The sequence below is a fragment of the Sphaerodactylus townsendi genome, linkage group LG01 (assembly GCF_021028975.2).
Source record: "Sphaerodactylus townsendi isolate TG3544 linkage group LG01, MPM_Stown_v2.3, whole genome shotgun sequence".
NCBI classification, from domain to species: Eukaryota; Metazoa; Chordata; class Lepidosauria; order Squamata; family Sphaerodactylidae; genus Sphaerodactylus; species Sphaerodactylus townsendi.
In genome coordinates, this window is record NC_059425.1 from 55,854,094 (window position 1) to 55,877,383 (window position 23,290).

At 40.4% G+C, this 23,290-nt stretch overlaps 2 protein-coding genes across 4 annotated transcripts in view; one reads left to right on the top strand and one right to left on the bottom strand.

Annotated features, from left to right (window-relative positions):
- Positions 1-13,152, bottom strand: part of INTS7 (integrator complex subunit 7) — a 45,680-nt gene extending 32,528 nt beyond the window's left edge. Inside the window, exons 1-7 of one of the 3 annotated variants that reach the window (XM_048487519.1) lie at positions 12,900-13,147; positions 10,010-10,139; positions 9,203-9,349; positions 8,849-8,986; positions 8,560-8,606; positions 7,075-7,274; positions 6,327-6,449 (exon numbers count right to left, since the gene is read on the bottom strand). In XM_048487519.1, coding sequence (XP_048343476.1) covers positions 6,327-6,449; positions 7,075-7,274; positions 8,560-8,606; positions 8,849-8,986; positions 9,203-9,349; positions 10,010-10,139; positions 12,900-12,990 — 876 coding nt within the window. In that variant the 5' untranslated portion in view covers positions 12,991-13,147. Of the gene's footprint in view, positions 1-6,326; positions 6,450-7,074; positions 7,275-8,559; positions 8,607-8,848; positions 8,987-9,202; positions 9,350-10,009; positions 10,140-12,899 lie in introns of all 3 variants that reach the window. The other 2 variants (XM_048487445.1, XM_048487592.1) reach the window with 2 other exon arrangements.
- A 204-nt stretch (positions 13,153-13,356) lies between these two features.
- The window catches only part of DTL (denticleless E3 ubiquitin protein ligase homolog), a 35,155-nt gene continuing 25,221 nt past the window's right edge, over positions 13,357-23,290 (top strand). Inside the window, exons 1-8 of the mRNA XM_048487711.1 lie at positions 13,357-13,504; positions 15,557-15,682; positions 16,564-16,662; positions 18,936-18,997; positions 19,367-19,487; positions 20,681-20,746; positions 21,162-21,277; positions 22,993-23,066. Coding sequence (XP_048343668.1) covers positions 13,459-13,504; positions 15,557-15,682; positions 16,564-16,662; positions 18,936-18,997; positions 19,367-19,487; positions 20,681-20,746; positions 21,162-21,277; positions 22,993-23,066 — 710 coding nt within the window. The 5' untranslated portion in view covers positions 13,357-13,458. The remainder of the gene's footprint in view (positions 13,505-15,556; positions 15,683-16,563; positions 16,663-18,935; positions 18,998-19,366; positions 19,488-20,680; positions 20,747-21,161; positions 21,278-22,992; positions 23,067-23,290) is intronic.

Consider the following 23,290-nt stretch of genomic DNA (forward strand, 5'->3'; position numbering starts at 1 on the left):
TGTATAGAACTACTTTGCATTGTCCCACTTGATGATTCCCAAAAGAGGCTATGAAAAAATGCCCTGAAATTCATGTTCAAATTAAAATATTTTGAGTACAGAAGAGGATCTCACCGAAGATGGAGGAAAGGACAGAACATGGTGAAGGAGAAATTTTTTTGTATTTTGGTTATTTTCCCCTACATTTAAGCAAAACATGTAGGGGCATAACTTAATTTTTCCCCAATGTACTATTAAAATATTTCTGTCCTGCTCCTACTTTATATAGCCTCTCCCTGTAGCTTACAGCAATATCCAAAATAAACCATCTATAATACAGGTGTTGAGCTTATTTCTTACAAGGGCCACATATGACATAAATGTGATTTGGTTGGGCTGGGCCGAGGGTGGTTTCTTCAGTTGGTGAGCCCACAGCAGGCTCCCCATCCTAGACTGGACCAGAGGTGGCTACCTTGACTGTCAAGCCCACACTGGGCTTGCTAACTGAGATCAGCACTGGAGGGGGGGGGGGGTGATGACACTGCTTTAGTTGATGAGGCCACTGAAAGTTTGCTAGCCCAGAAGAGCAGGTAAGCACTAGGGGAGAGGGTAGTCGCCTCAGCTGGCAAGCCGGCAGCATGACTGCCAGTCCAGACTGTCATCGGGGGTGGGGGGTGGGGCTCACCAGGACAGAGCAGGAGCACAGTGGGTGTGTGCCTGGACTGATGAGTCCACTGAGGGCTCAGCAGGACAGATTATGAGTGGGGTGGGTGCCTGGACTGGTGAGCCCGCGGCAGGGCAAAGGCTTGCTGGGACAGATCAGCAGAAGGAAGGTGCCTCTGTTGGCTTGCAGACATGATAAACCCTCTCAAAGGCCAGATCCGGCAAAAGGGCCACATGTCTAACACCCCTGATGTATAATAAAACCATTTAAACAACCACCTACAATTAAACAAACTTTTAGAAGTGAGTAACAAAACATCCATGCTTTTTCACCAAATGTAACCTGAAATAGATAGCATCCAAGAACTCCAAACCTACCCTCTCCAGGAGGGGGCCGGCAGTTTGCTGGTAGATGGTATGCGGGGGCTGTAATGGAGGAGGTGGCAATTAGTGGCCAGCCCCCCCAAAAGCCCGGTGGAACAGCTCAGTGTTACAGTTCCTGCGGAGCTCAGTTTTGCAGGTCATGCAAAACAGGGAGGAAGAGTGTTCCACCAGGCAGGGGTCAGGGCCATAAAAGCCCTGGCCCGGGTAGAGGCTAGCCACATCATTGAGGGGCCGGGAAAAACCAGCAAATTTGCCTCTGCAGAACACAGAGACCGAATTGGGACATTTGGGGCAAGACGGTCTCGAAGGTATGAGGGCCCCAGGCTGTGAAGGGCCTTAAAGGTCAATACCCTTCAGTCGTACCTGATCCTGGGGTACCACTGCAAGCAGTGATTTTATAGGCAAGCTGCTTTTGTGAGGTAGTTTGCCACTGCTTTCCCTGGCTATTCTTTACCCCCTAGCTATGAGCTAGGTACTCATTTACCGACCAAGAAATGGATGGAGGGCTGAGTTGACCATGAGCCAGCTGCCAGGATATCTGACCCACAGGGGGCTTGAACGCCTGACTGTGTGAGTGGCAGTGCAAGCACGAAACCACTATGCCACGCGGCTTGTTACCAGCACTTTGAAGACGATACAAACAATAACAATGCTCTAGTATGAATATTTTGGTAAAGACATAGAAAGGAAAAAGATGGGGAGAAAAATGTGAGGATTGTAGAAAAATGCCACTGTCAGAAAGGACTATGCCCAAAGGTATCACAAATCAATTTTGCAGCTTGATTTCTGCATTTTGGCAGACACTCCCTGTACATGTTCATGTTTTCATCCACAACCATGCAGAAAAATAGCACAATAATTAGAGGGACCAAAACCTTAATCTACTTCTTCCATTTGGTCTTCAAATGAACAAGAAAGCTCCTTTAAATACTCAATTTGTTGATGAATTTTATTTGTATAACCACAAATGTATCAGAAAACCAGCTTTTTAAAAACGATAGAACTGTGTAGATGATGTTAAGAGTTTTTTCCCGTTAATTAATGTATTTTCTTTTTACTGACTGCTGCACATAATTCTCCAGAGAAATAACATTTATTCTATTATAACATGCCAAAAAGAAAAGCAGTATTATGAAGGAGACTGGAACTTCCACATGCCAATAAACAGAGCTTCCTTCATGAAAAATCAGAATTTTTTACTGGGAAAAAGTGACTTTTTAACTGAGCCTTTGCAACATTTAAAAATAGGTACTACTCTTTTTTTTCTTTTTTGCAACAGGTAACAAAACACTGCCATTGATCACAGCAGTAAGAAAACATCTCATGGGAAAAATAAAGCTTTGGACTCATCTTTCACTTTTCTGCTACTTCCTCTGGTTTCACATCAGGAAACCGCATTATTGATATTTCACCAGTTATACAAATTCTTAATAAATCATCAGTACAAGAGCCAAATGACGTTTACAGGGAAATCTTTCAAGTCACAGAAACAAAACAAAGCTCTAAAAATAAAGGAACTAACAAATGGGATAAAAATATTTCTATAAAACAAGCACATATCAGGGCTTTTCTGCAGTTGTTTGAAGATATTTTTCAGTTTTGTTTCAATATTTGTTAGAAACTATCCTTTCTGCTGCTCCATTTATTAAGCAATTGCACAAATATTACTCTTTGTTGAGTATATTTCCACATTACTTCAAGGAGCCAAGGGTAATTCTGCTGTGGGCTCCAATAACACCTTTTTTCTAAGTAGAAAAGTCTTAACAAGATGGATTATAAAAGACCATGTATCAAAAAACAACCAACACAGATAAGTCTCGGCTATGGAAAAAGTCTTAAAGATAATTATGTTTCCTCAAATCTTCCTACACATAATGTTTCCTCAAATCTTCCTACACATAAATGATGGAATATGTGTTTCTAACAGAACAGGTCTAGCAATTTATTTCTAACAAAAAAGGGCTGGTGTTGTGGTCCGCTTCAACGTCCTGTCCCCATGTGTAATCAGTTTTGGGAAATCAGCACTCTGAAACTCAGTTCAAATGCTGCCCACTCAAATAAAGTTCAGCTCCTATGTTTTGACTTTTTCAGGTTCCCACTAGTTCAGCTCCTATGTTTTGACTTTTTCAGGTTCCTTTTCTCCTTGCCACCTCATTATAGCAATCTTAAAAATTCACCAACTTCTTTACTTGAACAGGGTACTGATTCACTTGACTGAGACCAAACAGAACTGGCTCTTTCTTAGGAGATCTGCAAATATGCAGAAGTTCTAACTGCGAGCTCAATCACAGTATGAAAAATATCATACAATGATTTATTGTCTTTGTAAGGAAAGTGGGATTAAATGTTATTTATACAATTTCTATGTCACTTGGTAACTTAAGGCAGTAAAACACAGGCTACTACTAAAAACATTAACAACACTATAATAGCAAACGTTTTTGGAAAAAGTACAACACAACAAAGAAAACCATGATATAGCAGCAGACAAAAATAACCAGATAAAATCTATCAAACTAACAAAGAAAACATGATGATGTGTTACTACTACACATTACTTTTTAATTGACTTTTAATAGGAAATTGTGTGTATTTTAAATATTTAATTTGTTGGTAAAAAGCCATGTAGGTTATTAGAGAGAAAGGAAAGACAGAAATAATTCAGCAAATGAATAGATCATTCTGGCAGTCCTCGAGCTGCTACAAAAAGGTGACACTGGAGAGGAAGGGCCTTAACTCTAAAGGCACTCAACTCAACCCACATGTTTTGAGACTGCCCTGGTTCTTTTTCTTAGCATCCCTTATTAATAAAAATATTATTTAACCATGAATTAGAAATTAATTCTACACTCAACAAAACAGCTGAAAACCAAGGGGCCAAGTCACATCACGTAGACTTCCGCAGCTGTTAAATAATTCTACATAAGTTCCTCGTGGTACTGAATACAACCAGAGAATATAGAGCAAACAAAAACACAGCAGTCAGAAAAAGATGCATCTCCAATTTTCTCTCTCTCCAGTCTCAGATCCTGGCCAGAATAACAGGGGAGATTAAAAATGTCACCATCTGCCCCAACCTCACAGCACCATTTGTTTTGGCTAGTTCTTTGCAATGCACGACTGGGCATGGCTGAAACAACAAAGAGAACTACAGTGAACAGCTCTTCAGTTGATATAGACCTCTGTTTCACTCCAGGAGAAACAGAGTACTGTGCCAAATGGAACAATTCTCAACTACGCAGGGCATCAGACTCAACAAGTACTCTAATTAGACTTACAAGATATGAGGCTTACAGACAGGGATTTGACTGGTTAGTTCAAAGCAGATACACATGCACACATATGGAGCTCTCCAACAATCTCTCTCCTCCTCTGCACGTTTAAGTTACAAATAGAAAGCACTGCTGTGCATGGTTTTCTCTGCTATTTCTCCATAATGCTTTTACTGCCTGCTTCTGAACTCCCTACCCGGAGGATCCCTTATTTCCTGAAAACTTTTGTAATTTTCCTATCTGTCCCATATTTATGCTTCTGTGTCCACCATTACTCTTTTAGTGTGAGAGTCAACGAGGTGTAGTAGTTAAGATCAGTGGACTCTAGCCTTGGGAACCGGCTTTGATTCCACACTCAGCCACATGAGTGGCAGACTCTTATCTGTTGAACTGGATTTATTTTCCTGCTCCTACACATGAAGCCTGCTAGGTGATCTAGTCAGTTCTGCAGAACTCTGTCAGTCCCACCTGCCTCGCAAGGTGTCTGTTTTGGGGAGAGGAAGGGAAAGGAGTTTGTAAGCTGCCTTGGGACTCCTGACAAGAGAGTCTTCTTCCTCATTTTCTCTGTAAGGGGTATCATATCAACCTTTCATAAGGAAAGCTAGATTATTTTTAGATTAAGATGGAGTAAAAACTGGCAGAAGGAATTTGAGATAGATGAAGATGGAGTAAATTTGAGATAGATGAAGATGGAGTAAAAACTGGCAGCAGGGATTTGAGTCTGTATAACAACACATTAGTGGCAGAAAACAGTGAAAACTTGAAACAACTACTGATGAAGTTCAAGATTTTCTATTCCTTGGTTCCGTCATCAACCAAAACAAAAGGGAGATTGCAACCAAAAAAATCAGAAGGAGACTCAGACTGGGAAGGGTACCCATTAAGCAGCTAGAAAAAATACTTAAGTATAAAAATGTGTCACTGGCGACCAAGATAATTCATACCATAATGTCCCTGTTATGTATAAATATGAAAGTTGCACACTGAAGAAAGCTGACAAGCAGGAAGTTGATTCTTCTGAAATGTGATGTTAGAGGAGAGTTCTATAGATAACATGGACTACCAAACAGTCCATTTGTAGATCAAATCTAGTGCAAACTCACCCTAGAAGCTAAAGTGAATAAGTTGAGGTTATCATACTTTGGTCACATTATGAGAAAAAAGAGTTTCTGAAAGAGACAATAATGCTAAGAAAAGTTGAAGGCATCAGGAAAAGAAGACCCAACATGAGGTGGATTGTCTCTATAATTGAAGCCATGGCTCTCAATTTGCAAGACCTGATCAAGGATGTTAACAATTCAGTGTTTTGGAGGTCATTAATTCACCGGGTCACAATAAGTCACAAGCTACTTAATAGAACTCAGAACACCCCCACTGAACACTTTTTTGCCACTGACTTTGGAGCCATAGAAATCGCAGCTATAGATCCTCTCTCCATGCAGTCCAGGCTATGTCCGCCAGAATATCTTTGCTGCTCCCTACTGGCTTTGTAAAGTTGTGCAGACATTGCTATCTTAAGAAACCTCTAGCAGATGTACTGAATTGAACTGAGTGCACTTGAGTTCACTCACAAGTTCAGGACAATTTACCCTGCAGGGCTGAATAAACATACAGGAGTTTTATCTAATTCCCCCACCCCTTTCCCAGTTTTTGTGATTTGTTTTCCACAGGCCTTCACTTATGCAGCTGTTTGACAGAAATACTGCATGCAATGAGGAATCAACGTTTGGGGCCCTTTTATTAGTGATGGTACAAGTGATGGCAGCAGTGAGAGGAAGCATTGCCCTCCACTTGATGATAGAAATGGCATGGTCTGCTAATAAAACAACACTCTGACACAAAAGCAAGAGGCAGACTCTCTGAAAGAAAATTTAGTTGTCCAGTTTCTCAATAAAAATGAAAGACATAATATCTTTTACTATTGGGGCCAAACATATTTGGGTTGCATAGCTTTTGTACTTGTCTTGTACTTGAACAAATGTGGCTATCTGCAATCGGACTCTGGCAAAAATGATGGTGTTTACATACCTGAATATTCTCTCTGTTCCAAGTATGTGGAGTTTTATTTGCAAGTAACTTTAGATCCTGGATAGCTAGCCTTTTCACAGCTTCTCTTGGATCGTTCTTCATATACTGAAGTAATAGCTGAATCTGCAACAAAGAGGTTTTTTGTAATTAAATGATTTTAATTCCTTCTTTGGTTTCTCAATAGGTATACAAATATAATTAAGCTGAATATATTTCAAGTGCAATCAAAATTTCAAACTTTCCACAACTCTGACAGCATCAGAAGCCTCATGCACAATGAAATCATCCTTCCTTATTTTATGTACGTATATAGTAGTACCCCACAGGTAGAACTACATGTGGTGCAGTAGTTAAGAGTAGTGGACCATGGGCCAATCACAGTTCTCTCAGAACTCTCTCAGCCTCACTTACCTCCAAGGTGTGTGTTGTGGGGAAAGGAAGGGAAAGGAGTTTGTAAGCTGCTTTGAAGCTCCTTACAGTTGAGAAAAGCCGGGTATAAATCCAAACTCATCTTTTTCTATACTAATTTGCACATGTGCAGAACAAAGTACAAGACAAGAAAAAGACTTCTGCTTCCTAAGAAATTCAACTTTTATATAAAAATAAATAGGTTTCTAGGCTTTAGGGGTACAAAGTCAGATTTGAAACATCTGAACCTAATAACATCCAAAAAATCACTAAAGGAATTTCACTTACTGTTAAAACCGTACAATTCTTACAACATACCTTCCACCAATTAATGTGTTACCTGTTTGGGAATGTCAACCAGGGAAGATGCAGCAAGCAAGGTAAAGGTGTGCAAAGTAACAATGACCATTTTGGTTGAAGGGTAGGAAGTCACCAACTGTTGGAGTAGCTGGCGGGCACTAGAGGCCAAGCGGGCATCATGGTGCATGTGCTGTAGAATGGGGATCAGTTTCAGCTTCAAGTCTACGGGAGTGGCTAAGCCTACAGGAAAGAAAAATAACTTCCCAAGTAAATCTTAAATGCACAGCTTGAAGGCCAAGATATTCCAACATCACTGTGTAGTGTGTCTGCTACTAACATTAAAAATTCATGGATTTCAGGAGCAGATTAATGGCCATTTCAGTCCAGGATCGGCAGGATCTGAGCAGTGAATTCCACTGTCAAATAGCCTTGACAGACAGTTCCTCCTAATGTGCATGTGGAATCTCTTTTCCAGCACCTTGAATCCATTACTCTGCATCCTAGAATCTGAAAGAGCAGAAAACAAGCTTGCTCCCTCTTCGACATGATATCCCTTCAAATATTCTAGTTTTAAATATTGCAATAACATTTTAATAGTTTTTATCTTTATGCACTGCCCAGAGCCCTTAGGGGGTGGGTGGTATATTAAATGCAACAAATAACTAAACATAGCTATCATGTCCCCGCTTAACCTTCACTTCTCCAGAGTAAACATCCCCAGCTCCATAAGTTGCTCTTCGTAGGGTATGGATTCCAGACCTTTTACCATTTGAATTGCCCTCCTCTGGACATGTCTCAATATTCTTCTTAAGATGGCAGGTCCCTATCTTTTAAAAAAAAACAACTTATGTTGCTTGCAATACACTGAGAGCACGAAATTAAATTTGAGTCCAAGTTGATGAACAAAATTTTCCAGATGTTGGCTTTCATGAGTCAAAACTGTTGTTGTTAGATACCTGAGCTTACAAAGAAAGTTTTGAGTCAGTCAACCCTATATCCTTAAGGTCCTACTGGACTTGAATTTTGTTCTACTACTACAGACTAATGCAGCTACCCATTTTGATACTATCAGTGCAAAATCAGAAACCAGACCCTGCCAGTTTTAATTGTAGCAACAAATGTGGCTTACATTTAACACCCAGGCAACTATGGCTCCAAGGATTTAACAATGCATATGACAGGGAAAGGAATACTACAGAGGACATATGACAGGGAAAGGAATACTACTGAGGACAGTTCCACTCAGCCTAGAATACAGAATCTCTCTTTGCTTCCCTATCCAACCATCTGCTTCATGCAACTACCATTTGGGAGGGTGGAAGATGAAAATTTTTAAAAGAGGGTTGCTATTATTTAGAACTGATTTTGGAAAAATGAACTCCTCTTAAAGTACATAACACAATGTAACAAAAAACTAGTCTTAGAGAGAGGACAGAAAACTTGTCATAGTAAAGTATGAACATAAAAACTAACAGCGAAAGAAGTTTCAGTGCTTTTTGTTAAGCATTGGATAAAGTGTACATACCTTGAATCATTTCACTGATTTTGTTACATATCCCTCCAGCAAAATCTCTGCCAAAAAGAAATAGGAAAAAAGATCAGTCAGATCCCCTGAAATAAAAAAGGATTGGAAAGTCTAATACTGTTTTTATGCCTTTACCTGTGAGGCTAACTAAGCAGTTACAGTTTGTCCATGTAATTACATCTAAGAAATATTAGTTGTATTAAGTACAGTATGGAAAATGATAAACAAAAGAGTCAAAGCAACAGAAAAGAGTAGCCTACAACAGAAGCAACACTGAAGTTCTGCTTACTTGGATTGAGCAGAAAAATTAGCTGCAGCAAAAACAGCAGCTTCAACCTCAACATTGTCATGGGAATCCAGACTCTGGCGAATACTGTGATGTGCATTCTTTCTTTCTGGGATTATGGATGCCATACTCCCCAACATCCTGGACAATCAAAAAAGAAACAAAAAATAAGCCTACCAAATTGCAGAACTGACTCCCCCAATCTTTTAAGATAATCCACAATTTTGGAGGCGATGTTCACAGAGATGTGAACTAACAGAACAACTGAGACACATGAATGGGCAAACCCAAATCTTGTTGTTGACAGTACTCTCAATAAATTTAGTGGGCCAATTCTTGCCCACTAAATCTACCTACCTGAGCGTGATTGCTCGAGCAACTGGATCATTGCTGTGAATAACTGAGAAAACTCGTTTCACAAACTCATCTACGTTGAGGATTTTTTCCAAGTGCTTTTCACTCTGCTGAGTTACTTTCAGAACACAGAGACGCAGGAAGTTGTTTCTGTATTAACAGATATTAAAATAGTGCTGTTATTCATTACCATATTAGATGACATCATGAAGAAATGTACCAGTTTTCCATCAAATCTACATCTCACTTTGCCTTGCTCTTTTTATCCACACGCATATAGTCCAATGAGAATTAACTCAATTAATGTCATTGTTTCATTAATAGAGTTATGTACAGGGTAATGAACAACCAATTCAGGATATTTATGACCATGAATTGCTAAAGTGAAGTATTTCTTTGCTTACATCTCAAAACCCTAATTAATTTTTTTCTTTATTTTGCTTAGTTTTAGAACCCTCTAGTCTCCTATCTTAGTTTTTTGACATTCCATATGGTTTTCTGCTTATAAGATGGATCAGTTCTCAGATTTTGAAAGATAATTTGAAGGCACAGATCTCATATAAAGATGAAGCTGCTATTTAGAACAGCGAAGACCCTCATTTATTGTAAGTTGCCTTGAATTAAGTGGAAATATGGGATATAAATGTTTTAATTAATTAATGCCACTTCTGCTTTGAAGTAAAAATCCAAATCAACTGGTTTTAATGTGTATCAATCAACAAACTGCTTTTAGAAAGTCTCTAGGCAGCAGAAACTAAGACAAACTATTGCTTCAATACTAGAAATCAGAAAAGTCCCAATTCTACTTACCCAACTCTGAAAACATCAGCTAGTTTTAGAAATGCAGAGTTAATTAGAATTGGAAATGGATATTTCTGAAAGAGTCTGGGGAAACGAACAACAGCTTCACACTGCTCCCCTAGTTTACCAGATCGCAGTCCTGAAGGAAGAAATAATATTAGCACAATTATTCTGGCATGCACAGAAGCAAGAAATATTATGTGGGACCTATACAATGATATACAGAATACAAGAATGCCCATATTATTTGGACAGACAAGAAATTTAGACAGCAACACATTGTTTTTTAAAAATATAGAGCACGATTCATTTATGACTGCAATTCTCCAAGTTCCACTGAGGACCTACCTACTTGTCTCTTCCTCTGAACTCAGCCATAACTTCATCACCTTCCCACAGACAGCATTTCCTTATACTCATTGCTGACTGTCTGGTACCTGTTTGGAATGCAGGATGGTCTTTGCTACTAAAAACCATGGCATTGTCCTCTATGAACACTTACAGTGATCAGTAGGTTAATTACAGAAGAAAGATCCAACCTGCTGCTCACAGGTAGTCATAATCTTAGACTACAAATAAACTGGGTTTTTAAAAAATGTTTGCTGCCTTATGGCAACCAAGTAGAATATTCAAGGAAAGAGATGAACAGAAGTAGTGTGTCATTGTCTGCCCCAGTATAGGAGTCCTGGACCTCCTGGATGTCTCCCATCCAAATACTAACCAGGGCTGACTCAGCTTACTGAGGTCTGAGGAGATCTGGCTAGTCTAGGCTATCTAAGTCAGAGGTTTTATTGTCTAGGGTGGGTTTTTCTAACCAGCGATTGGCAAAGATGTAGCTGTGACTGCAAGATTACTTAAAAATAGTTCAATAGAACACTTAAAGTCTGAGTGTATTAGAAAACACATGCCCAATGGGGAATGGGTGGGGTGGAGATGCGAGAAATAAATAAATAAATGCATGCACAAACAATCCAGGTACAGAAACCAGAGAGCTGAGAGTGGCTGCCACTTCACATGGAGCGAATGCTTAAGGAACAAACTTGAGTTTATTGTTCAGAATCTGAACAACAATCACAAAGTATACCAAGTATTACAAACATGTAATTCTGGCTGTTTTTGCGTGTAGAACACGTCCATAGGATAATGATGAACAAAGGAACACGTTTCTAAACATTTACATTAAGAACTGGCTTTCTCTGTCTCTCTTCCAAAAGTAACTGCTGAGTGAACAACAGAGCACTATATCACATTCCAACACATAAACAGAGTTGTCATTAAAAAAAATTGCTGTGCTGGGGATTAGGAAACCTGCGTATACAAAGCTCGTATGGCATACAAGCTGTAGGAAGATGGAGAATTACATAAGATTGAGTGAAGCATCCAACCCAATATGGGAAACTGTCTGTTTAATCCTGAAGGTACTAAAGCAGTGATGGCGAACCTTTTCGAGACCGAGTGCCCAAATTGCAACCCAAAACCCACTTATATATCGCAAAGTGCCAACATGGCAATTTAACCTGAATACTGAGGTTTTAGTTTAGAAAAAACGGTTTGCTCCAAGGCACATGTTACTCAGGAGTAAGCTTAGTGAAGCAACCATGCAATGCTTCGAATGGGTGAATCACAACCCTAGGAGGGTTTACTCAGAAGCAAGGCCAGTCTAGATGTGTGTGTGTGGGAGGGGGTGATTTTCCGCTCCCCCTATATGACGAACTGTGTGCGCGTGCCCACAGAGAGGGCTCTGGGTGCCACATCTGGCACGCATGCCATAGGTTCGCCACCACTGTACTAAAGTATGCCTAATTTTCTTTCCAAAGGAACAGATCAACAGATTCAAAATAGTACGCAAAAATCACTGAATCCCAAAGGGTAACTTTCATTCTGATGGGAAGCCAGACATCTGCTCTTATGCATTCCTCTTCCCTACTCCTCAATAAGCAATTGTTTAGTTAACTACAGAGCACCAAATTTTCTTTTGACATTTAGGGAGAGTTGCCAACTGTCAAGAAAATGTGATCTAATCTGCACAAGGGTGGGCAGGCAGAGGTATTTAACAGCATTCAGAATGTGTGACAGCCAGAAACCAGCCAGAAAAGAATGTGTGACAGCCAGAAACCAGAAAAGTGTATTTTCAAAGCAGAATAATCATTATCACCTGCTATTCCTGCAAATTAACACGCAGTACGAGTACGAGTCCCACTTATAGCTGTTACAAATTGAAAAATCAACAACTTTATATACACAGATTGCTAACTATTCTTCAAAAAATCTTTGTTTCCTCCAATTCACCATAATACAATTTATTAGGAACATTGTACTATCATCTTATACCTGCACTAATTGTAATCACCTTCATTTACGATCCAGCTCTTATCACAACGCGTTTTTGCATTTATTTATTTTTTAACTTTTTGCACACCGGGATGCTCCCTAAGTATGTACGGAAACCACACAGCACCCAAATATGTACGGAAAGTTGGAAGCACACTCCTATCAGTAAAAAATCGGCAATCTAACACAGAAGAGAGGAGATGGGGAAATCAGTCAACCCCCTGACCGCTCACTGAATCCTGCAGCAAACACGGATCACTCTTCCCTTCCTCGAGGGCCCCGTACCTTAAGACTGAAGTTACTTAGTAGGTCCGGATAATCTTCACACAAACTTAGATTGCTTTTCAAATTGTTGCATGCCTGCGTCATTCGGGAACCTACTCTCAACTGAGAAACCAAGAACAACCGAGATGAGCGCAGGAAACCCTGCGCGAGCTCCCAGCGATCCCAACTGAGCAGCTCCCAGAGCGCATCTGGCGCTTCAAAGCAAAGAGGCGGCGGTTTCCATCGGAACTGGGCGAAGACAGCCCACAGGCGCCTGCGTTCACTGCTCACGTTATAGCCGTACCTTTATCCAATTCCATGAGGGCAGAGTTGGCGTCCAGCTCTTGCTCCCCATAGCCAGCATCAGCCAGGAAAGATTTGGAAGCGGACGCCATGCCGCCCTTTGTTAACCAGAAGCTTCTGACAAGGGAAGGGAATGGTGATCACCGGTGTGCGCGTGCTCTCTCTGTCTCGTCCGTACCGTGGGGGACAGCGCATGTGCGGGCGCCATAGTACTGTCAGCACCTGCGTATTTGCACTTTTTACAATACGCCCCTTGGATGATGCGCCTGCGTATTGTAGGGATCGCTGTTACGGGAGGGAAAAAGGGAGACAAATTGTAGGTGTGGTCATGCTAATTTAATTACCCGGCGGAGGAGATGCGGGTGTGGCCCCCACCGCCTTTTCGGAAGGAAGGGACCAATGGGAAGACAGAAGAGGCGGGGCTTTGAGCGCGCCTGCCCAATGATTGGGCGAGTCCGCTTTGGCGGGAGTTCGCTTTAGGGCAGCTGCGGCTGATTCCTGGCGGGTGCCGCGTGAGCAGAGAGCGGCGCTTTGGTGTTTGCTTGAGCTGCGTGGTACAGATGTTGTGTCGCTCTCTTATTCACCGGTCCCGGGCCGGACCCCCTGGTGAGTGCTGCTGCTTTTCTCTCTCGGAGCCGTTTTCTCTTCGCTTAATTCCCCCCCCCCCCGCCCGTTTCACTGACGGGGGCCTTGAACAGAATCTGGCCCTTCTGAAGCACAGGGAGTCCTTGTTTCCTTTGTCTTCTTCCAACTGTTTAACCGATCTTTGGGGTGCCAGGCATCTCGAGCCAGGATCCAGCCTGAAATCCTATGCCTGCTTCCAACTTCAACACAAGCAGTGGTTCAGGTTTTACAAACCTGGCCCTTGGCTTAATCTCTCTGACCCTTTCCCCAGAGAGTTTACTGACTACAAGGGGAGGGTTATATGGAGATAAAATAAGAAATCTTTTCTTTCTTGTTACACATCTACATTATTGTACATTTTGGTACCTATCTGCTGTCTCATGCTGGTGTGAAAGCAGAAACGGAGTTAACTTTATAACTTCAGATGCACATGCTCACTAACATGTACGCAATGGCTGCCTCACTGAACAATAGCTAATAATAGATCAGGTAATAAATAGTGACTTCAGTTACTTGTTTACATACAGACCGTTAACCCTTTTATAACTGAGTTGTGACAGACACATATAAAATCCCAACAGTGTCTTTCTTCAGGCAAAGCAATGACAACCTGCTGATGGATTTTTGCTCTTGTGTATAAACTGGTTTATGGGTCCTTTTGAGACCATTTCAGAACTTTTACACATTGGGTAAATTGCTGGGAGGGAGAATGGGGCTCATGTGACTAAGCAGTTAACTCAAATCTAGCTGAAACAAATATTCAGAAACTCAGATACTTTGAGGAGGGAGTATTGGGTGAGATTAGAAGAGCCTGCAGTAAAGCTTGTTCAAAATGGGGGATGGAACCTGCCCGCCCACCCCTCTACCGCAGCTCCTTGGATTCCAACACATTTGCTGCCTGTCTGGTCATAGCATGAATGGTGAAACCTATACCATTTTTTAAGGGTAATTCTTCTAAATTACTATTCAGTGCTAGAATAACATGTTGTGTAGGAAGTATAGCTGTAAAATATTTTACCTGGGGTCTGTACAAAGATTAGACAACTAGTACTTAAGCAGACACACTTTTCATTTCTCTTCAATATGCAGATAAGTTGGAGGGTATAAAAATTGGGGAAGCAGGCATAATGATGATGATGATTAATGCTGTCTCTTCACCTGAGTTTGCAGAGTAAAAATCTTTTGTTCCAGCCGATATAATCTAACAAACTCAAACTTTTTTTTTTGCTATCAGGTGGCTGATTTATGGAAACCCCATTGGGTTTTCAAGGCAAAAGACATTCAGAGGTAGTTTGCTGCTGCTTGCTCTGCTTTCAAGCCTGAACCTCCTTGATTTGCTCCTATACAAACACTAACAACTGCCCCTGCTTAGCTTTTGAAAACACAACTCATTTAAAATTGGCAGTAAAACACAGCAGTAGCTTAAATTAACAAAAATATTCAACTACCATATAAATTGAAACCAACACCAAAGATCAAAAGGGGGAGAGTGAATCAAACACTAATTATTTTAAAGGAAGCTGAAGTGCTGTTCTCACATGTGTACTTAAGTTCCATGTGGTGGCATTTAATGTGGTGCAAATACATGTGCTCTGAAGGCACTTACTTTCAGTAGTACTGTTAAAACAATCAGTGATATTGAAAAGTGGATGTTGTTGGGGAATGAAATATGTGTGCTGTTTTTCTGTATCATTATAATGCATTTGGAGTTATTATGCCCATCTTGGCTATTTTGCCTAGTGGTTTGGCAGATTTGTTCCCCTTGATTTTTGCTGGGGTAACATCTTTACTATTTGTCGACTTTTAAAAAGTAGCCATTAATGTTAGAGTTTGTCTGTTGAATTATTTTTAATTCACAGCATTTTTCTGCACCTTTGCAACATATCTTTTGGCTGTATAGTGCCACTGGCTATGCAGTAAAACTTGAACAAAAGTGATTACTGTGGTGTTTTGCAAAGTTGCTTGCTACTTAATTGTTTGAAAAAGATAATGATTAAATATTAAATTCAGAATGAGGTCTCTTTCATTTTTTAGGTCCACCGGTACAGTTTCCTCTCTACCATCTCTTAAACAGTTATCAGTGTGTTAGATCAGATGATCATCCCTGCTATGGAGAAATGGAAATGCTTGTTCCTCCTTTTGGCTGCACCTTTTCAACTGGTAAGGGCAGAGGCTCAGCTGTCAGCTATCTTTTCTTTAGAGTAATGATGACATATACCCATATAGGTAATAATTAGCCTCTTTATCAATAACTTAGGATGAACAAAGAGTGAGAAGTAGTATATATTATGAACAGAGTACTGCCATCTAAATTGATGGATATCTATTTATTTATTTTATTTATTAAATTTATAGGCCGCCTCATCCCCGAAGGGCTCGAAGTGACTTTGACATGGTGGATATATCATTAAGGGCTGTAGAAATGTGATTCAGGACGTGCTTGAATTCTGTCAAATGCAATATGGGTTTTAGCTGATGTGTGGTCTCACACATGGAATGAATTGCTGAATCCCTGGAAGTGCTCACCATTTGTTTCTCAATTCTCTGTTAGCTTCTTTGTTTAACTGTGTTACTAGATCACTATGTGAAGCAAACTGAGTTATGATTAACAAATAACTAACCACAAAGAAGTGGCTAAGAGCAGTCATATAAACAGGAAGTTTGTGTTTGTAAAACTCAATACATTTTTAATACTTATAGACGAGACCAAATAGTATACTATCAAATGCATGTAAAGTATTGTTGTTGACATTCAGAGACTTGGTAATCTTACATGTTTACAAGGCTCAGTTTGAATGTTGTGACTTAGCATAGTGCAAATACATTGTCTATTTTGTTAAACGTTATGATTTGCAGTGCATTCTGAAACTGAGTTAAATTCTTTTGAGTCCATTAACTTCAGTGTACTTAGAAAATAAGACATTTGTACTTGGGCTGCACTATGTGCATTGAAACCTTTTATCAACACGTTGCTAATAAATAAATATTAAGCTTTAAAGTAAGTTTTAAATTACACGTACATTTTATTGAACTTTTTCCAGCTCCAGACTTGCAGCACATCCTTGCAGTTGCAAATGAAGAGGGATTTGTTAGGCTGTATAATACCCAAACACAAGAAAGGGACAAGCAGATTATTAGAGGTAAATGGAACCTTTGACCTTGATATGAAATGTAATATGAATTGTTGGAGAAAAGCAAATGCAATGAGACACTTATTGTGAGTTGGCCATTTATAATAACTGGCCATTTGTATGACTAAGAACTCAACACAGATATTGTTCAAAAAGCTGCAATGAAACCGATAATTATAATACATTTTAATCAACGTATGGCTTGTTCTTGCCCTGCAAACTAGGATTATGAGCCGTGGTTTTTACAAGTCATTCATGTTCTGCCAAATCATGGTTGGGTCTTATGCCAGGCAGCCCAATCCAGAGCCCTGGGACAGCCAGGGACGGCACCGTCCCATTGACCCAGAGAGCTTTTCGGAGGTGCAGAGAGGCAAAATACAAAAAAAGACTATTCCTGCCACCAAAAAGTCCTTAATTGGGCTTAATGAGCTTACACCACCCAAAAGGGTGAGTCCAGGCACCGGCATCCCATGAGGCAAAGCTGGGGTGAAAGCCAATTAAGGTCAGCTCCACCCCCTGCTACACCTCTGGAATTTCCCCGCTGATCCAACAGGGATGCAGGAGTGCTGGCACAGTGCTTTGCATCACATCTGACTGTCATGGAGGGCCATGTAGCTACAGGAGGTGGTGATGGCCACTAACCTGGATAGCTTTAAAAGGGGCTTGGACAGATTTATGGAGAAGTCGATCTATGGCTACCAATCTTGATCCTTGGGAGCAACACCACCAGCAGCCATTGCTTTCACATCTTGCATGTGAGCTCCCAAAGGCACCTGGTGGGCCACTGCGAGGAGCAGAGTGCTGAACTAGATGGACTCTGGTCTGATCCAGCAGGTTCTTTCTTATGTCAGCCACCTGCCAGCAGATTTGCCATTCTGCCCGGTAGTGCCCCAGGGAGGACAAATCTGCCAAAGCAGGACCTCGATGCCCCCACAACTTCCTCTCTCCACCCTGGATTTGGCCGTAAGCCATACAGAATTTATCATGTCCTTTGTGGTTGGACAGGCCTTGCCAGTGCTGGTTTCTGGACCACTGGGAGGAAGAAAATGAGCCTGCCAATTTGGGTCTCCAGCTGCTAGATCTGATCAAGCTCCTTTTCTTCCACTCCCTACTTTTCTCAAGGTATACCACCACCATATCAATTCCTGGAACTCCATCTAGGTTCCTGTCAAATTTAGCATCTTTAAATATATATCTCCCTCACTCTGCAAACTGCTGCAGTGGGCTCTCATCTCTTATAAGTCAATTGAAAGCACACACTGCTTTGGCAAACACAAGACACTGAGCAAGGGTGAAAGAAATTAGAGTAAATTCACATTCTCTTTCTCTGGCACTATAGGTACTTCTTAAGGTATGGAGTAAATGACGCTTATTCATTTTAATTTCTTTTGGGACACTCCCCCTCCCATAATCTACCAACCCTACTATTACCAAAGGTATCTGAAAAAGAGTGTTGTGGGTTTTATGGTCTATATGGGCGTGTTCCAGTAGCATTTTCTCTTGACATTTCGCCTGCATCTGTGGCTGGCATCTTCAGAGGATCTGCATGTCCAATTGTGGACATGCAGCAATATCCATTCTCAAAGCCTCTCATGCCTCATCAGCTGTTTTGCATGCCTTCCCAAGCTCCACACAGCAAGGAGAATTGCCATCAGGTCCTCTGAAGATTCCACCCATAGATGCAGGCGAAACATCAGGCGAAAATACTACTGGAACACGCCCATACAGCCTGGAAAACCCACAACATCCTAGTGATTCCAGCCATGAAACCCTTAGACAATATCTGAAAAAGCTTTGAGTCCAGTAGAACCTTTAAGTTTTGTAAAACTTTGTTGGTCTTAAAGAGCCACTAGACTGGAAACCTTTTTCTGCTGTTTCAGACCAACACAACTAATCACCTGATCCCTACTGAAAATATGCGTAAAAATGTTTTATTCAACTAGCTCCAGTGTTTCTGCCTCACCAGTTGAGTGTGATGCCTCCCTGTCTTTTTGTAGTGTTTCTATGATATTGAGTGGCTCTGCACCTTAACTTCTTTTACAGTTGTGAATTTTACAGCTTTACTTCTTCAGACAAGCAGAGCTTTGCACAGCCTCTGTGTGTACAGAGCAAGGTTATAAATTTAGATACCAAACTCCAGTGGTGGAAGACATTTTACCATGCCACAGCCTTACTACTTTGCTATCCAGGTGAAGGAAATAGCTGCCATTTTGGTCTGTGCATTTCATCAGGCCTGCAGCTACAGTAGCTAGAGCAAATGAGTTCTTTCATTTTCTTTCCAGAGTGGCAAGCTCACTCCAATGCTGTTTTTGATCTGACCTGGGTGCCCAGAGAACACAAAATTGTAAGTAGCTTTAGAACTATCTGTTAATCTATTGATTCTTTTCATTAAATATAGTAACAGAGGTTAGACTGGAGTTATCCCCTTTTGTACTTTGGCAAGACCACTAGTAGCTCTAATATGTTAACAACAGGAGAAGTTTAGATTTGAATCTTAAGACTGTCTTTGAGTACGTTATGAGAGCAATGATCTTACATCTTCGTAACTCACTTATACACCTGGCACTACCTCAGTTTCTTTCATGTGTTTCGACCATACTTTGGTCTACTGAAGCTCATAGTACAGTAAGCTAGTTACAAAAGTGCCAGTGGAACTTTTTTTACCACTTCTCCCACAAAAAACAAACTCTCTTTTGCATTTATTTCCCTGAAGGTTACTGTTTCAGGAGATCAAACAGCTAAAGTATGGGATGCAAGGACTGCTGAGCTCCTTGGAGTGTGTCGAGGACATCAGTGCAGCCTCAAGTCTGTTGCTTTTTCCAAATTTGAGAGTGGTAAGTATTAGTATTTATACTTCAGTTTGTTCTTCAGGGAACACCACTGTATACTATGTAAGTTGAAACAGTCTCTTGCCACAACCTTACTACTTTGCTATCCAGGTGAAGGAAATAGCTGTATCTTCTGTACATTTCTTTTTGCATCCCTGATCCCCAATGGATAGGTTCTGCTCTGGATTCAACATTCTTCCAGTTTCATACATGGCTGTCCAGTTTTTTTATCTATTTCCTATATGAGATTGATAGGTACACCAGAACACAGTACACCCGCTTTTCCTAATGCTCAGTAGCCAATTGTGGACATGCAGCAGTATCTATGCTCAGAGCCTCTCATTCCTCATCAGCTGTTTTGCAGGCCTTCCCAAGCTCCTCACAGCGAGGAGAATTGTCAATGCAACTCCCTCACCAGTACCTTTGAATAGATCAGTTTTAATTAAAACATTAGAGTGAATGTTGGCTAAACGGTTTTTGTGATGGAATGTGTTTATGAAAGAATTGAATGGGAATATAAACGTGGCTGTTTGAAACATTATAAAATGTGGAATGCAACATTACCTAAACCCCCTAAAATTTCTCCTCTTGTTTCATTCTTTCCTTTGTGTAACGATAACACTGAGCAGGTTGATTCAGATCACCTCATGCTTGCAAGTCACATGTGGATGCTTATTCTGATCCCTGTTGGTATAGATGGAAGTACAGAGATCAGCAGCGCCAACTCAGTTTATTTGAACTAACCCCTTGTTTGTGCAACAGCGTATATGAAGCAAGTGTCTAGTAAAAGAAATAAAAACCAAACAGCACTTCCACAAACAACTGGCAATGCTGCAAACTGAACTAAAATAACAGCAGCTTAAGCAGCCAACTAAAATACAAAAGTCTTCCTCTGGTATTAGAAGATATTCAGAGAGAGGGAGAATATTTCAAACCCCAGGGGCAGTTCTTTTAAAAAGCTATTTTTGTTTCAATACCCCACCACCTGACATTCAGAAGTGAAGTGAGTAGATGCAAAGAAGAGTGTGTAGCCTAGGCAGGATACTTGAGGGGAATGGCTTAGTGCTCTGTCATAAAACCAGTTATGGAGGAGGCATGTTGCATATTCAAATGATGGTCTTAAAGCAGCAAAAGGGATTCTGGAAAATATGATGCCACGGTGTGCTGTTGGTTTAATTCTTATTGGATGTATTTTACAGCTGTGTTCTGTACTGGAGGAAGAGATGGAAATATCATGGTTTGGGACACTCGATGCAATAAGAGAGGTATGAATCTTAACCACTGCTTGTCCCAATTTGATATTTATAATCTTATGAGGCATGAGTTTTGTGATTCTGTGTGAATCTGAACCTGGGGCATCCTTGTTTGATTTCAACTCTTGTCTTCAGAACACTGACATGATAATCCAACTTGCATATGGTGACTTATTTCACGCTGACGAATGAATCGTTTTCAGAATTTTGATCTAACAACAGTCACAAATTGATGAAAGCAGATTAGTGGAAAGGGCCTTTCCTGTAGAATGGCTGTACATGTTAGCTTGAAAGGGGGAGGGCCCACATGAGTGGCCAGGCAGACTAACTGAAGAACTTGCCTTACAGAACAGTTAAGTTCCTATCTGGAAAGGACAGCAGTGTAGGAGACAGTCATTCAATACTGCTTTCTGAAACTATCTTTCAGATGGGTTTTACAGACAAGTGAAGCAAATAAGTGGAGCTCATAACCTAACAGACAAACAGATGCCCTCCAAAATGAAGAAGAAAAAACAGAGTGGGAGAGGACTGGCTCCTTCAGTGGTAAGGATTTGAAGCTGAAGCCAATTTATGATTATCTTCTGCAAAAGGAAATTGATTTTTAAATTTTTCTCTCTCTGCTTCAGTGGCCGTCACAGTAGGGTGAACTCTGCCTTACTTGAATGGAAACTGTGAAAATAGTAAAATTCTGGAAGAAAATGGATGAGCAAATGTGATCCAGTAAGCCCTTGTGAGCCTACCTGAAAGCAAACCTCAGTGTTGGAGAACTCCATTGTGCTTGGCCTTCATTCATTCTAGCAGATTAATTTCTTACCCATCACTTTTTTAAAAAATTGTTTTTATCCATATAAAGACACATTAAAAAAATAAGAAACTGTAAGAAAAAAAGAATAACTTTTAGGAAAAACATCAAACCATATAAAACACACTAATTTATGTTCAAGATACATACAACTGTATGAACAAAAACAGTAGGATGGATCTTATGTTCAATAAAATATGAACGTGATGGAAATTTAAGAGAGAGAACCCTCCGTCTTTTTCACCTAATGCTCTAATATTCAATATTGCCCACTGGTAGATATCAGATTAACAATTATTTATAGCCTTAACTACTGACATATTAGTAACATATTAATGTACTCATTTAATTTCCCTAACTCTAATTTTTATCTCTAGTAGTTGTAGTAGTAGTAGTAGTAGTAGTAGTTTAAGTGATTGATTCTGCAACATACAAAAATACAGTTCCCACTTCTCATTCTGTTTTGACTGTCTATTTACAAGATTCACTAGTTTAGCCATTGTAGCATACTTTTGCCTTTCCAACTAGTTGCCATTTTTACTCTGGCTACTATTAACAAATACATAGTTCTTTAAGTCTGGAAAATTCTCAGGAAGAATACTTACTAACATTGTCACTTTCTCATAAGTATTTGCCCACACACATCCTTAAAAACACCCATACGTGACTTAATTCAAAGGCAACTTCCTTTTGTTTGCACATGCGTGTGTGCGCACAATGCTTTTCTCTATTAAAAACTTATTATTTATTTCTAGCCTCAAAAGTTAACCCTACCATACTTCCCTACACTAATTTGCTTTGGTCTTGTATTGAACCTGGTTCATCCTGGTACTCTGTCCTAGCCTCAAACGTAGTCCTTAACAGCAATTTTGGCTTCCCTTCAGTGGCTGATGTACTTCTTTGAAGAGCAAACTCTTTCCATGCAATCTCAACTGTCCTCATTGCAGGGGAAATACATGGATTAGGGCCTGTGGCTCAGCGGTAGAGCATCAGCTTGAAATGCAGAAGGTCCCTGGTTCAGTCCCTTGCCACTTCAGTTAAAAGGTTCAGGTCATCGAAAATGTGAAGAAATTTTGCCTGGAGAGCCACTGCCAGTCAAAGTACACAATATTGGCCCTGATAGGCCAGCTGTCTCTTTCAGCTTCATGGGTTTGATAATATTTTACATTTTGTACAATAGCTTTGGTGGATAGTTAGTGTGTGGGAGGGATAGTTTGCTTGCAAACACTTGCATTCTTCTCTGTGCCATATTGTATACTGGAATCAGTTACATAAAACAGTTGTGTTTCTTGGTATCTGAGATCATTAAACCACGGTTGATTGTAAATGCATGGTTAGTGAGGAGAGAGATCCCTTGAAGTTGAGAGGGTGCTCAAGTTGAACGTGCAGTTAAGGAAATCAGTCCTGAAACTCCTTCAAAATGGGTTCATTCTTGTTTATATCCTTTTCCTCTTAGGATTTCCAGCAAAGTGTGACAGTAGTGGTACTTCAAGATCAACATACTTTAATTTCTGCAGGAGCAGTTGATGGGTAAGAAGGTGACTTTGCCTTCTTGTTCAGGCTTGCTTGATGGAAGGCAATGATGAACACATCAGTTTCCAATTGTTTTCATATCTTGACTAAATTAATCAACTCAAAAGGACTATTAGAGTGCTCCAGCCTTGAAACATGACATGTGAACATTTCCAGAGTAGCCTATTGCAGTTGTCCCGGTGTTCCGCTTGCAAAGGGGAGGACTATATCTGTCTAGAAAA